Source organism: Carcharhinus amblyrhynchos, chromosome 15 (genome assembly GCF_965287045.1).
Source record: "Carcharhinus amblyrhynchos chromosome 15, sCarAmb.v2.hapA, whole genome shotgun sequence".
Classification (NCBI taxonomy): Eukaryota; Metazoa; Chordata; class Chondrichthyes; order Carcharhiniformes; family Carcharhinidae; genus Carcharhinus; species Carcharhinus amblyrhynchos.
Genome location: NC_137338.1, coordinates 54,180,630 through 54,196,621, shown reverse-complemented (window position 1 = coordinate 54,196,621; position 15,992 = coordinate 54,180,630). Strand labels below are relative to the sequence as shown.

General features: G+C 42.3%; 1 protein-coding gene across 2 annotated transcripts in view; it reads right to left on the bottom strand.

Annotated features, from left to right (window-relative positions):
• scaf4a (SR-related CTD-associated factor 4a) overlaps window positions 1-5,518 on the bottom strand; it is a 104,633-nt gene extending 99,115 nt beyond the window's left edge. The window contains exon 1 of one of the 2 annotated variants that reach the window (XM_080203937.1): window positions 5,290-5,518. In XM_080203937.1, the coding sequence (XP_080060063.1) occupies window positions 5,290-5,319 (30 nt within the window). In that variant the 5' untranslated portion in view covers window positions 5,320-5,518. The remainder of the gene's footprint in view (window positions 1-5,289) is intronic. The other variant, XM_080203939.1, reaches the window with a different exon arrangement.
• Between the last annotated feature and the right edge of the window lie 10,474 nt (window positions 5,519-15,992).

Genomic DNA, 15,992 nt, shown 5'->3' with positions numbered 1-15,992 from the left:
TATTTCATTGATTACCCTCATATGGCTTGACAATGCTCCAATGGCTTATCATTTGAACTGACACACCGCTTCCACAGTTCAAAGCACAAAGCCATTCAACCGAAGTAGTTTGTCTATAGAGGAATTATGGCGTTTACCCCCACAACACTAACTTGAAGCCCACTCCACATCTTGGTCACATCTTTTCCGATCAGACTTAAACTTGTTTAAAATCTGATCAGAAGTCATAGAGGTTTACAGCATGGAAACAGGCCCTTTGGCCCAAATTATCCATGCCGCCCCTTTTTTTTAAACCCCTTAAACTAGTCCCAATTGCCAGCATTTGGCCCAAATCCCTCTATACCCATCTAACTGTCTAGCCGCTTTTTAAAAGACAAAATTGTACCCACCTTTACTACTACCTCTGGCAGCTTGTTCTAGATACTCACCGCCCTCTGAGAAAAAAATTACTTCTCTGAATCCTTTTGTATCTCTCCCCTCTCACATTAAATCTATGCCCTCTCGTTTTGGACTCCCCTATCTTTGGGAAATGATATTGACCATCTAGCTGATCTATACCCCTCATTATTTTACAGACCTCTATAATTTCACCCCAAGCCTCCGATGCTTTAGAAGAAAAAGTCCAAGTCTATCTCTCCTTATAACTCAAACCATCAAGTCCCAGTAGCATTCTAGTAAATCTTTTCTGCACTCTTCTCATTTAATAAGACCCTTTCTATAATAGGGTGACCAGAACTGTACACAGTATTCCAGTGGGGCCTTACCAATGTCTTGTACAACTTCAACAAGATGTCCCAACTCCTGTATTCAATGACCAATGAAACCAAGCACGTTGAATGCTTTCTTCACCACTCTGTCCACCTGTGACTCAACTTTCAAGGAGCTATGAGCCTGAACCCCTAGATCTCCTTGTTCTGCAACTCTAATGCCTTACCATTAACCGAGTAAGACCGGCCTCAAAATGCATCACCTCGCATTTATCTAAATTAAACTCCTCCTGCCATTCATCAGTTCAGTGGCCCAACTGATCAAGATCCAGTTGCAATCCTAGATATTGTGAAAACAAACCCCCTAATTTAATTCAAAATTTATTTTGGGTTAATCATCTTATTCATATATACCGTTATAACAATCTCTGCAACTTGCTTCCTTTCAAATTCCTTTAGTATACCTTTGCATTATGAGAGTATAAGACACCTATGTCAGACTCCTATTTATTGACTACAGCTCAGCCTTCAACACCATTATTCCCATAAAACACATCTCCAAACTCCATGGCCAGGGTCTCGGCTTCTCCCTCTGCAACTGGATCCTGAACTTCCTAACTCACAGACTACAATCATTAAGGATAGGCAATAACACCTCATCCACGATCATCATCGGTGCCCAAGACTGTATTCTCAGCCCCCTATTATAATTCTTATACAATCTATGACTGTGTGGCCAAATTCTCCTCCAAGTTTGCTGATCACACCACTATAATGGGTCAGATCTCAAACAAAGAGAGTACAGGAACGAGATAAAGAATCTGGTGAATTGGTGCGGCAACAATATTCTCTCCCTCAATGCCAACAAAATGAAGGAGATTGTCATCGACTTCGGGAAGCGTAGAGAACATGCCCTGTTTACATCAATGGGGACGAAGTGGAAAGGGTCAAGATGTTCAAGTTTCAAGTGTCCAAATCACCAACAACCTGTCCTGTTCCCTCCATGCCAACACTACCGTTAAGAAAGCCCACCAACGCCTCTGCTTTCTCGGAAGACTACGGAAATTTGGCACATCAGCTACGACTGCCACCAACTTTTTCAGATGCACCAGAGAAAGCATTCTGTCTGGCTTGGTATGGTTCCTGTTCCACCCAAGACTGCAAGAAACTACAAAAAGTTGTGAATGTAGGCCAATCTATCTCACAGAGCCTCCCATCCATTGACTCCATTTACACTTTCCACTGTCTTGGCAAAGCAGCCAGCATAATTAAGGACCTAAGCACCCAGAACTTTCTCCCTTCCATCAGGAAAAAGATACAAAAGTCTGAAGTCACATACCAACTGACTCAAAGACAGCTTCTTCCCTGCTGCCATCAGACTTTTGAATGGGCCTACCTTGCATTAAGTTGATGTTTCTCTACACCCTAGCTGTGACTACATTATGCAGTCATACTAATACTACATTCTATATACTAATAATACAATACTAATACTCATACTACATTCTGCGCTCTTTCGTTTCCCTCTCAATGAGTGTGCTTTGTCTGTATAGCACGCAAGAAGCAATACTTTTCACTGTACACTAATACATATGGCAATAATAAATCAAATAAAATCCTCACACCTGAGAATCATCTTCAATTACTTCTCTTCCCATTCCTGCATTCTTACCTCAGGTATCGCTAAGTTTCTATCCTTGAATCCCATTTTTCATCCACATGATATCCATGACAACATCAGTCAGAAACACATTAGTTGCCACACGAACACTGATGAAACACAGCTCTACCTCACCACCTCTCGGTCCTACCACTGTACTGAAATTATCAGGCTGCTTACCTGACACCCAGAGCAGGACGAGCAGAAATTTTCTCCAACTAAATATTAGGAAGACTGAAGCCATTGCCTTCAGTTCCATCACAATCTCCAATCCACCCATATCTGCTCTCTCACCGTCAGCTGCCCGAGGATGAAGCAGAGTCTTTGCAATCTCGTTGGCACATGAGTTTCCAACTACATACCTGTATCACCCAAAAACCTGCTACCCATATTAATTCAATCCCATTCACCCATCACACCATATTCATTGATCCTATTTTGCCTCTTGGTAAAGCAACACCTCAATTTTAAAATGTTCAACTTTATTTTTAAAACCTCCTATGAATCCATCCCTCTATCTCTAATCTTAGCTAGCACAACGACTGAGGTCTGCACTCCAATTCCAGTCTTTTGAATATCACTGGTTTTAACCACTCCACTATTTGTGTAGTCATGCTTCCAGTTGCAAAGGCCTTAAAGCTCTGGAAATCACTCCTCAAACTTCCTCATATCTTTCCTTTTTTAGGAGTCTTTAAAGCCCAGCTCCTTGATCAAGTTTTAACCATCTGCCCTATATACTGTGGTTGTCAAATTTTGTTTGATAACATTCCTGCGAAGTATCTTTTGATATTCTACTATGTTAAAGGTGCTATATAAACAGAAGTTATTAGCTCTCCTCTGAACTGCCTGCAGTGCTTGAATTTCTCATTTTTTACTGATCTGGAATGTAATATTCATAGTGCAATCCAGCTACAGCACACTCAAAATAAGATTTTCTTAAAAAATCATTTACATGATGTAGATGCTACTGGCCCAGCCAACATTTATTACCCACTTCTTATTGCCCTTGGGGCGGTGGTGAGCTGCCTTCTTGATGAAAAATAGGATTCGAGTGGCTTGTCAGGCCATTTCAGAGAACAGTTAAGCTCGAGTAAATTGCTGAGAGCCTGGAATCATAGATCAGGTAAAGGCAGATTTCCTTCCTGAAATGGCTTTTATAACAATCCAGAAGCTTCATGAATCCATTGATACCAGCTTTAAAATAAAATCTAGATTGATTAATGGTAATTTGGATTTAAATCCTGTCACTGTTTTGGTGGAACTTGTGCCTGGATTATTGGTCCAAATCCCTCAATTACTGATCCAGTAACATAACCACTGCACTACTGCTTTCTATTGGCTGGACATGTTTAATGTCAAATCCACCAATACTCTTACTTCTCCACTTCTTCCTTGTGTTTTCTCGACATTTTCACTAGTTACCATTTTCTCTTTCTATGCAGTTTATACTTTTCTGCATCATATTTCACTTCCTTCTGTTTTGATTAATTTGCACCCAAGATATATCCCTGGTGAAGCAATACCAATGATAAATTTTTGCTCTATTTGGATTAAACGAGCCGACATGCAGCAAAGAAATATATGTTTAGAAGAATTAGAAATCTTTTTATCTATAATTTGACATACTCTTTTCATGTGCATTATACTAAAAATTCATGTTTTAGAGTGGGGGTAAATATCAGATATGACATGGGTCATAAAATGGACACCATTTGAACTTCGTTCTTATTGATTTAAAATTTAAAAGAAAATCAGTCCTCCCAATGCATTTCAATTCATCCTAACAAAATGCAGATTTAATATGCATTAGTCCGTCCATTTTATAACACCGGCTTCCAACTAAACGAGCAAACGTATATACCGGTCATTGATAGAAACAATTGTAAGCCACCTTACTGTTAGAGGGATGACAATCTGGGAAGAAAGCACAATAACAGTGCTGTCCAAATCAATAAGGAAAAAGTGTTTTAAAAGACCAACTTAAAAAAATACTAGGGACTCTTTTTTCAAACTAAATTCAAAGCATTTCACCTTTACTGAATACCGGGAAATTTTTTAAAATATTTTAAATGCAAAAACTGTAGTGAAGTAATGCTTTTAACAAGGTTCCCCCCCCCATCACATACTATTGATTAATGACCATGCGAGATCAGAATGCGTTACTGGCCGTAATGCAGTAAATCAAACGACTACGCGTTTGAACTGACAAACGGTGCAAATGGTAGAATGACCAAATCAATTGAACAAAAACACTGCTAGCTATATTACTGATAAAAATAAACCATGCGAACGAGGGTCGATAGGGTGATTTGGCGCGACGCCCTCGCGGGGCAGCCTGTAGGCCCGCGAACCAGCCGCCTCGACCCGCGCACACAGCCCTAGATGGGGGAGATATTGTTCTCTCTGTTCGGCCTGACATTACTCAACCTCGCCCGGGGGAAGCTCGCTACAAAAAACAGGGCAACACAATAAGCAGCGAACCCCCGCCCTACTTGACCGCGGCCACAGCGCTCAGCTGCAATGCCACACTGCAAAGCTCGGGTTCCCCCCTTCCTCCTGCAGACACACAGAGAGCCACAAACGGCCCGGGCTGCCTCCCTGGAGCGTGACACAGGAGCTTCAATAGAAATAACGCAACTGCCTGGAGCAGGCCCAGTCGGCCGGCCGCCATGGCGCACCGCGCTCACCCGGCCGCCTCCATCTTCTGATTGTTCAAAGGAAAAAGGGCCTACCCTCCAGCTTCTGCATCTAGACTAGCGGTTGTCGCGAACCACTATGGAAAGGGGAGGGTAAACGGGTAAAAAGGTGGAAGATAATGCTCAGGCTCGGCTGACAATTTCCCCGCTTCCACCCAGAGCTTCGTACAGCGGGCAGACAGAACAGAGGAAAGGCCAGCCGAACGGCTCCTACTCTCTCACTCACCTCGTCGTTAAAGGCGTTGACGGCTTCCATGCTGCCGGTGCCCGAGGAAGGGGGGGAAAGGGGGTCACCGAGCTCTAGTTTTGTCACAGATCCGTGCTCCGCTGCGCTTGTATGCCGCTCGGCCCCGGCCGGTTCCTGTGGCTCGTCTCCCGCTCCGCTCTCACCTCCAAAGCGGTTCCACACGCGCCTCAATCAACATGGCGGCGGCTGCACAACATCACCGCGCTGACTTGTGGGAGTATGTCTGGGGCAGGCAACCGTCCACCCGGAGTGTCACTGCGCATGCGGGGACCGGCAACCGTCCACACGGAGCGCCACTGCGCATGCGGAGACCGGCAACCGTCCACTCGGAACGCTACTGCGCATGCGGAGACCGGCAATCGGGAGGGGAACCAAGTGCGCATGTGCAGTTCGACAGCAGCTGGGGGTGATGAAAGCGCGCATGCGGATTCCACTATCTGTCTAAAGGGTAGATCCTGTGTCTCTTTCTTCAGTCGTATCTTGCAGGAAAGACAATTCCTGCAAAGTGTTCTCACAAGAACCCCAATTATACCACCCAACTTTGAAAATAATGCTTCTGACATTTAGTTTCTTGATTTTTCTTTTTTGTAATCTCCTCCTCATGGCCCTTTGTGTCATCAACTAATTTAGCAACTCCACCTTTGGTCCCTTCATCAAAGTAATTTATATAGATTGTTAAAAGTTAAGGCCCTAACACTGATCAATGTGTTTCACCATTTGTTAGATCTTGCCAACCAGAAAATGACCCACTTATGCCTACCCTGTTTCCTGTTAGCTAGCCAATTTTCTAGCCATTTTTGTATGTTATCCCCTTCACCATGAGCTTTTTTTCCCGCAATAACCTTTTTAATGTGGCTCTTTATCAAATACTTTCTGGAAATCAAAGTACAGTATATCCAGTGGTTCCCCTTTATCCATAGCACATGTTACTTCTTCAAAGGACTTGTGATAAATTGTGTTACAATTACAACAGATGTTATGGCTAAACAAGCCATGTCCCATAATGAAGTCTGTCTCATTAATCAGACTTTTCTATTGGGAAAATGAGGAAGGAGACTAATGATTTCAGAAGCATAGAACTCCAATAACACATTTAGAATTTTAAAAATTAAAAAAATTATTAGCAAGAAAAAAAGTGTGGCAACACAAGATTTAAGTTACACAGTCAAAACATTGTTAAGGGGCAACCACCCCCACCCCACAAAAAAAACCTGCTTAGTTAAAAGTACCACAAGTAAACTTCATTCTTGGCAACAACCCCCTTATACATTCTAACTGGGAAATTACAATAATAACTTCGTCAAGGAACTGTTATCGCTTTAATAATTGTATACCGCATAGCTTCTCAGACACTTCCACTCTGAAGTGAATGGCAAAGAGGAGACTCAGAAACAAACTGTTTTGTAAGCATGAAGTGGTTGCCTACAATTCAAAACTTCTACAGGGTTCTCAGCTCAAGGGAACTGCTCCTTGGGACTTTTTCCCCTGGCCACTACAATTCAGTTAAACATTTTCCCTTAAATATTTTTTCCATTCCATCCAAGTTTATTATGATGACAACAGATGTTAATTGTTCATAAAAACAAATCCCAGAGGGAAACTTGGTTTACTGGGCTCATTCCTTTTTATTCTGAAAATTAGAAGAAAATGTACTAAATTCAGCAGCATGAAATCCAGCAATACTTTTTTAAAAGTAAAAAGCTTATTAACATGAATAAAAGAACCGTAAGCCCACAAGATTATAGTTACACAGTCAAAATTAGTCTTACAAAACATTTCCTCAAAAAGACTCAACTGCTTGGTCAAACCCACAAGTAAACACCCTCCAGGCCATAATCCTTTATAAATGTTTAACTGTAAAACTCCAGTAGCGTTACCCCAAGGCAAAACTGTGATTACTTTAATAAGGCATACCACACAATCTCCAAAAAATGTGCTTTCACTCTGTTGTGGAAATCCAAAACTCAGAACAAAACTGCTTTTTGCAGCCTCCAGACATTTCTAGCTTAACTGGATAGCTGATTCAACCTGCACCTCCTTCCAACCCAGAGCTGTTTCCTGCAGATCTTCTTCACACAACCAACCACTAAGATCTCCACAGTAACATTAAAATATCCCTTCTTTTCTTTCGTCCCAGGTTTCATTGTTCTCAGCATTTCTTTGACTGAGCTTTTCCAAAATATTAAAGTTTTTTCATATTTTCCTATGGCTCCCACTTCGGGTCAAATAAAACGTAATAGCCTTCCCTTATTTCCTTCTGAAATTTTTACAAGCTGTAAAAGACATTTTACTTCCCTTTGAAATTTAACAGCTGAAAACAAACATATCGCTATTTCCTATTGCAAATTTCTAAGAACATGAGAACATAAAAAATAGGAGCAGGAGTAGGCCATCTAGCCCCTCAAGCCCGCCCCGCCATTCAATAAGATCATGGCTGATCTGTCGTGGCTCAGTCCTCTCCCCATAACCCTTAATCCCCTTGCCTATCAAAAACCTATCAACCTGCGTCTTAAAAATATTGAGCGAGGCAGCCTCCACCACTTCAACGGGCAGAGAATTCCAGAGATTCACCACCCTTTGAGTGAAGAAGTTCCTCCTCAACTCCGTTTTAAACCGCCCCCGCTTTATCTTGAGGCTGTGCCCTCTAGTCCTACTGTCCTTTCTGAGCGGGAAGACCCTCTCCACCTCTATCCTATCCATCCCATTCAACATCTTATACATCTCAATGAGATCTCCCCTCATTCTTCTAAACTCTAACGAGTACAAGCCTAGTTTATTCAGACTCTCCTCATAGTTCAGCCCCCTCAACTCCGGAATCAGGCAGGGGATTATAGGCCGGTTAGTTTAATGGCAGGGCAGGCTCGAAGGGCTAGATGGCCTACTCCTGCTCCTATTTCTTATGTTCTTATGTTCTTATGTAAACCTCCTCTGCACTCCCCCCAAGGCCAAAATATCCTTGCGTAAGTACGGTGACCAAAACTGCACAATGTACGCCAGCTGCGGCCTCACCAGTGCCCTATACAGCTGCAGCAAGACCTCCCTACTTTTATATTCAAACCCCCTCGCTATGAAGGCTAGCATCCCATTCGCCTTCCTGACCACCTGCTGCACCTGCAGGCTGGGTTTTTGCGACTCATGCGCAAGGACCCCGAGGTCCCTCTGCACCGTCACATGCTGCAGTTTTTTGCCACGTAAGTAATAGTCCTTCCTACCATTATTCCTACCAAAGTGGACAACCTCACATTTGCCAACATTAAATTCCATTTGCCATTTCCTGGCCCATTCACCCAGCCTATCTAGATCCTTCTGCAGACTCTCCACACCCTCCGCACAATTTGCCGTTCCACCAATCTTGGTGTCATCAGCAAATTTCGACACCATACACTCAGTTCCCTCCTTCAGATCATGTATATAAATGGTGAATAGCTGGGGCCCCAGCACCGACCCCGGGGCATTCCACTAGTCACCAACCGCCAATTCGAATAGCACCCATTGACCCCTACTCTCTGTCTCCTATTTGACAGCCAAAAACCTAACTTATTTCTAAACCTAACTTATTTACTTATAAACCACTTGACCAGGCAAGTCTTATCGCAAATTCATGCATGTAGTAACTTTAAACTTTTTCCCTCAACTCTTCCAAAGAAAATCTCCATTTATCTTTTCCCAGCTTAATTAAATCAGTTATGCACACATATACATGGATGCAGGTACATAGCCTTCTTTACAGAATAGCACAATTTTCCCCAAAAAGTATTTTTAAAAAATCTATTCTCATAAATCCCATTGTCCTCAAACACCTCTTTGAATACAACGTCTCCAAATGTGAAAAGCTTCCTTTTTTCTATTTTGCCTCCACTTTCAGGTCAATAAATTTGAATATATCTTCTCCTGTTTACCCATGAAACCTTGATAAGATGTACAAGTTTCTTATCATCTCCCTTTTGAAATTCAAGAGATGGAAACCCAAGTTTCCCACTTATCTCACAATGCAAATTTTAGATCCAACTTATTTGTTTGTAACTCAAACTCACCATAACTTTTCATTACCTTCGACATAATACCTTTAACCTTTCATCTCTGAGCCTTCTCAGGCAACCGGTCTTCTCTAACCTCTCTCCTGTTAATTAACACAAACACACAACAACATGCTTGCCTATGTGCTCTAACAATTCCAGCCTATGTATAGATTAAAACCCTCCATGATTATTGCCGTATTTTTCCAAAATCCCTGATCATTTCTTCCTTTATACCCGATCCTACCGTATGGTTGCTGTTAGCAGGCCTGTACAGCACTGTAACTTCTTACCTTTATCATTTCCCATTTCTACTCAAAGTATTTCCATATCCTGACTTTCTGAACTTAGGTCATCCTTCTTTATTGTGCCAAAACCATCAATAATTAACAGAGCCACCCCTCCACGTTTTCCTAGCTTCCTGTCTTCCTAAATGTCATGTACCCTTCAGTATTCAGTCCCAATCTATGTCATGCTGTAGCCATATCTCAATAATGGCTATCAGAATGCACTTATTTATTTGTATTTGTGCTATCAGTTCATCTGTTTTGCTTCAAATGCTCTGTACATTCAGATATAGTGTCTTGAATTTTATCCTTTTATTATTTTTGTATCTGCTGATTAACCTTTAGATATGTATTCTCTGTTCCTTCTTGTCATGGTCTCCCATGATCAAATAGGCTTTCTCCCGATACTCCAGTTTCCTCTCACAGTCCGAATATGTGTGGGTTGGGTGGATTGGCCATGCTAAATTCCCCCTTGGAATTCAAACTTGTGCAGGTTAGGTGGATTAATTATGGCAAACGTGTAGGGTTATGGAGATACAGCACATGGATGTGCCTGGGTAAGATGCCCTTTCAGAGAGTTGGCACAGATTTGATGCGCTGAATGGCCTTCTTCTGCACTGGAGGGATTATATGATTCCGTACTCTGCTGCCCCCTACTACCACTACCACTACATTCCTTTTCGCTTCCCCACCACGTGACAGTTTGCTCATCCACCCTGCAGACTTTGCTTTTGTCTACACAGGTTGTAAGCAGCTCAAACTTGTTTGACAATTGCGAAGCTTGAGGTTTCTCTACTATGGTCTGCTTGGTTCATTTATCTGTCTCATTCATGGTCATACCTCCTCTCTCAATGTGCTGGCTAAAGTAGATGACATATTCTAAGAAGTGTGACTGTCTCCTGGCACCAAGTGTCTAGGTATTTCTCCCCCTCCCTGATGTTGTGCAGTGTCTGCAATTCAGCTCCCAGATCAATAATCCTGATTCCTCTAGTTCCTTACACTTGCTGCAGACATGTTTGTCCTGGATTGCATTGGCTTCCAGGAGATTCCATATTCCACAGCTGCAACATAATACTTGTCCAGCCATTGTTACTTATGTTATTTCGTTAATTTGATTCCTTTCTTAATTAATTTTGGATAATTCCTAAGTGTACTACAATTTACTGTACTTTGTTAAGCACAAGAAAGGACACTTGCAAGGAACCATTGAATCAAGCAGTTCTCTCCCAGAAGCAGTCTTGCTGATCTTTGTTAAGGGATCCTTTGCATCTCTCTGTAACCATCAGCACAATATGCCAAGGCCTTTGTCAACACAGGCTCTCATGAGACCCTGAATTTGAGTATCATCTATCCATTGGATTCATAAGAACATAAGAACATAAGAAATAGGAGCAGGAGTAGGCCATTTAGCCCCTCAAGCCTGCCCCGCCATTCAATAAGATCATGGCTGATCTGTCGTGTCTCAGTTCCACATTCCCACCCTCTCCCCATAACCCTTAATCCCCTTGCCTATCAAAAACCTATCAACCCGCGTCTTAAAAATATTGAGCGAGGCAGCCTCCACCACTTCAACGGACAGAGAATTCCAGAGATTCACCACCCTTTGAGTGAAGAAGTTCCTCCTCAACTCCGTTTTAAACCGCGCCCCCCCCTTTATCTTGAGGCTGTGCCCTCTAGTCCTACTGTCCTTTTTGAGCAGGAAGAGCCTCTCCACCTCTATCCTATCCATCCCATTCATCACCTTATATGTCTCAATGAGATCTCCCCTCATTCTTCTAAATTCTAATGAGTACAAGCCTAGTTTATTCAGCCTCTCCTCATAGTTCAACCCCCTCAACTCCGGCATCAGCCTAGTAAACCTCCTCTGCACTCCCTCCAAGGCCAAAATATCCTTGCGTAAGTGCGGCGACCAAAACTGCACACAGTACTCCAGCTGTGGCCTCACCAGTGCCCTATACAGCTGCAGCAAGACCTCCCTACTTTTATATTCAATCCCCCTCGCTATGAAGACCAGCATCCCATTAGCCTTCCTGATCACCTGCTGCACCTGCAGGCTGGGTTTTTGCGACTCATGCACAAGGACCCCGCGGTCCCTCTGCACCGTCGCATGCTGCAGTTTTTCGCCATCTGGTCCCTGTCAAATACTGTATAAAAATAAATGCACAAGTCATTCTACATTAAATGTCAAGACTTTTAATTCATGTTAAACAGCAAAGGCTTCTGCAGTAAACAAATTATTATCACACAGTTAAATCACAAGTGCTGGTCCATATGCTGGTCACTTCTATGGGGTGCCCCACCTGCTTATGGAGTTGATGTGAGGGAAGGCCGCAGCCTTCCTTGCTGCCATGTATAAGATGGCTGTGACCTCCATCCTCTGGGTGCCTGAACCCTACTAGGGCCCAACACATCTGCAAGCCTCCTGTATCTGTGCAGGGCTCACTTCAGTCATCAGGCCAGCATATTGCATTGTTGTCAGCTTCAAAGCTTGGTGAAAACCTGTTGTTAGTGATTGAAGTGTCTTAAGGACCCCCAGGTGACATCAGCCTGCCCCTCCTCGACACTTTCAGGCTCTGTGGTTGCCTGGAATGGTTAAACCCCTAGCAATGGGGATATGTGTGGCTGGCCCTCCTCACCTAGACATTGCTTTGTTGACGTCACAGATGAAGCAATGTTATTGAGGTTCCTAGCACGTCCTGCATCCATTTGATGCTATGTTCCATATGACTCTCCATGAGAGTTACCAGTCTCTCAATGAAGGACACGACATGCGCACATGCCAGAGAAATGGCACCACATGACATAGATTATGCTTGGTGTAGTGTAATGCCCCTTAAGCTAAAAACCCCTGGTGGGGGACTTGTGACCTGTTCCAGGAATAATTAGCTACTGAAACAGGCAAAAGCACCATCAGGGTGTGGAAAGATTGAGAGAGAGAGAGAGAGAGAGTGAGAAAGATGTCATAAGTGAACTCCGTCATAGGTGAAGCAAGGGATTACATTGCCCCTGAAAACTCCGACATATATTCACACATTACATTCAAATACACATGTATGGAATGCACAGAGTGTGGTAAATAAGATTAGTGAGTTATCGGAAATGTGGAGCGGAGTTTACCCATCCCACATGCCACGGGAATCATAGCAGGTTGGGGGGAACCATGCAAAAATCCATTGACCGCGGGGGGGATTTTCCAGTTTTGGGGTGAGCGCACTGGAAAATCCCACCCATGATATTGTGGCTACAGTCAAGACCTAGCTCAAAGAAGGGCAGGACTGTGGTCAGAATTTTCCTATCCCGTCCACCATGAGAATTGTAGCAGGCAGGACAGAAAATTCAGTGGACCATGCAAAGGTCCATTGACCTTGGGCATGAATTTCCAGTCCTGGGGCGAGCGGAGCTGGAAAATCACACCGTATGTATTAAATATTCCTGGATGCAAGGTTTTCAGGGAAGGAAGTAAAAGGGGAAAGGTGGTGGGTGATGTTGATTAAAGAGAGACCTGTGGTGCTGTGGTGTTCCAGAAGGAGTCAAGAACACAGACCATTTGCTAGAGCTAAGGAACAAAAAAGGTGCAATCACATATCCCAACTAATGGGAAGGTTGTAGATGAAAAAAATTGCAAGAAAATTACAAAGAGATGTAAAAATTATATAGTTACAATGGCCGACTTAAATTATCTGAAAACACACTGGGTAGTGGTACTGTAGAGGGCAGAGTTCCTCAGATATGTTCAGGGAAATTTTCTATAACAATGTGTTACCAGTTCAATGCGTAATGAGGCATTGCTGGACCTGATTTTTGGGAACCAGGTGGGCCAAGTGGATCAAGTGTCAGTTGGAGAACATTTCGGGTCAGCAATCATTTTATTGTAAGGTATAAGTTGACAACTCAAAAGAACAAAATATCCAGGGTAAGAATAATTAACTGAGGAAAAGCCAACTTCAACAGATCTGGGCCAAACAAACTTTAATTAAAAGGTTGGCAGGAAAATTGACAACTGAACAATGGGCTGGCTACCTTCAAAACTGAAAAAGTTTGGGCCCAATCAAAGCACATTCCCTCAAAATGGAAAAGGACAGCAAACAAATCCAGAGTTCTCTGGGTGACAAACAAGATAGAAATGAAGATGAAGAAGAGAAAGCGTGCTTAAGGCAGATGTCAGGCAGAAAATACAATTGAGAACCAAGCTGAATACAGAAGGTTCAGAGGGGAGGTGAAAATGCAACTAAGAAAAGCAAAAAGAGAGTGTGAAAATAAACTGGCAGTCAACATAATAGGGCATCCCAGAGTCTTCCAGACATATAAGTAGTAAAAAGGTGGAAAAAGGATGAGTAGGTGATTGGGATCAAAAATTAGGGATTTACGTATGGAAGAAGGGGGTATAGCTGAGATATTAAATGAATACTTTGCATCTGTTTTTATCAAGTAAGCTGCTACCCAGGCCATGGTGAAAGAGGAGGAAATTCAGTCACTAAAAGAGTTTGCAATTGATAAGGGGGAGGTCTTGGATAGGCTGTCTGTACTTAAATTTGCTAAGACACCAGTACCATCTGAAATACATCCAAGAATACCGAGGGAAGTGAGTGCAGAAATTGCGAATGCCATAATTTTGCAGTCTTCCTTAGACTCAGTGTTGGTGCCAGAAGACTGGAGAATTGCAAAATTACACTCCTATTCAAAAAAGGTTTTAAGTTTACTACAGGGAGTCAGTTTAACCTTGCTGGTGGGTAAACTAGAAATTATAATCCGGGACTAAATTAATAGTCATGTGGACTAATTAATAGAAAGCCAGCATGGATTTCTTAAGGGAAAATTGTGCTTATCTAACTTGCTGGAGTTTTTGAAGTGTTAACAGAAATGATTGACGGGAGAACTGCAGTTGATGTTGGGTACATGACTTCCCAAATGACATTTGATGTAATGCGGCACAACTGACATATGAATAATGTTATATGACTCATGGATAAAAGAGACAGTAGCAACCTAAATATGAAATTAGATAAGTGACAGGAAACAGAAAGTAATAGATAATGTTTGTTTTTCAGGGTGGAGGAAAATTTATATTGGAGTTAACAAGGGGTCAATGTTGGGAGCCTTGCTTTTCCTCAGATACATTAATGATACAGGGTACAATTTCAAAATTTGAGGATGATAGAAAATTAGAAGCATTGTGAACTGTGAGGAGTGTAGTGCAGAACATCAAAGGATATAGAAAAGCTGGTGGAACAGGTGGACAGGTGGCAAATGAAATTCAATGCGAAGTGATTCATTTTGGTAGAAAGAACACAGAGAGCCAAAGTAAGATAAAGAATACAATTCTAAAGGCAGTGTAGGGGCAGGCAGATCTGAAAGTAAATGTACACAGGTCATTGAAGATGTAGCATAAGTTTACTAAAGCAAACCACAGTGTAGGCTTCATTATTGGCACATAGAATCCAAGAGCAAAGAGTTTATTTTGAACTTGCATAAGCCACTAGTTCAGCTGTGGCTAAAGTATTATATCCAGTTCTGGACACTACTCTTTACAAAGGGTGTGAAGGCATTGGAGAGAGTTCAGAAAAGATTTGTGAGAATAATTCCAGATTTAAGTTTCTCCTTCAGATATGACTATACGATATGATTAAGAAGATATGACTATCTTCATAATCTTCGGTTATCAAGATAGGTTGAAGAAGCAGGATTATTTCCTTGGGGAAACAGAAGGCTGAGAGGAGATTTGATTGAGTTATTCAAATTCAGGAGGGGCGGAACAGAGTAGATAGGAAAAAATGGTTTCTAATCGTAGAAGAAATGAGAATGAGAGGGCACATGTTTAAAATAATTGGCAAAGAAGCAAAAAACTTATGAGGATTTTTTTCATCCAGTAAGTGGGTAAAGTGTGGAATGCACTGGCTAAGATTGTGATGGAGGCAGGTTCAATCAAAACATTCAGAAGAGAATTAGACTATTATCTGAAAAGGAAGAATGTACAGGCTTACAGGGAGAAGGTGAGAGATTGTTATTGATGAATCACGCAAACTGAGAGCCAGTGCTGACATGATGGGCCAAATGGCTTCTGCACTCTGACAATTCTGTAATTCATCACAGTCTGCTGCTTTATTGGTGACACATTAGGCTCATGGTCTACAAGAAACTGACCATTGCTGAGCCTCTTCTCACTCCTTTGAAGGAAGTCACCATAGTTGTCACTGCCTCTGTTACCTCTTCCTGTGCATCTGTGCAATGGTCACCAGATTGTGCCAATCACTTACATGCAAAACAAAGCTGACTGATGTGAGTGTATCTGCACATAAGAACAAGAACAAAGAACAAAGAACAAAGAAAAGTACAGCACAGGAATAGACCCTTTGGCCTTCAAGTCTGTGCCTATCCTGAT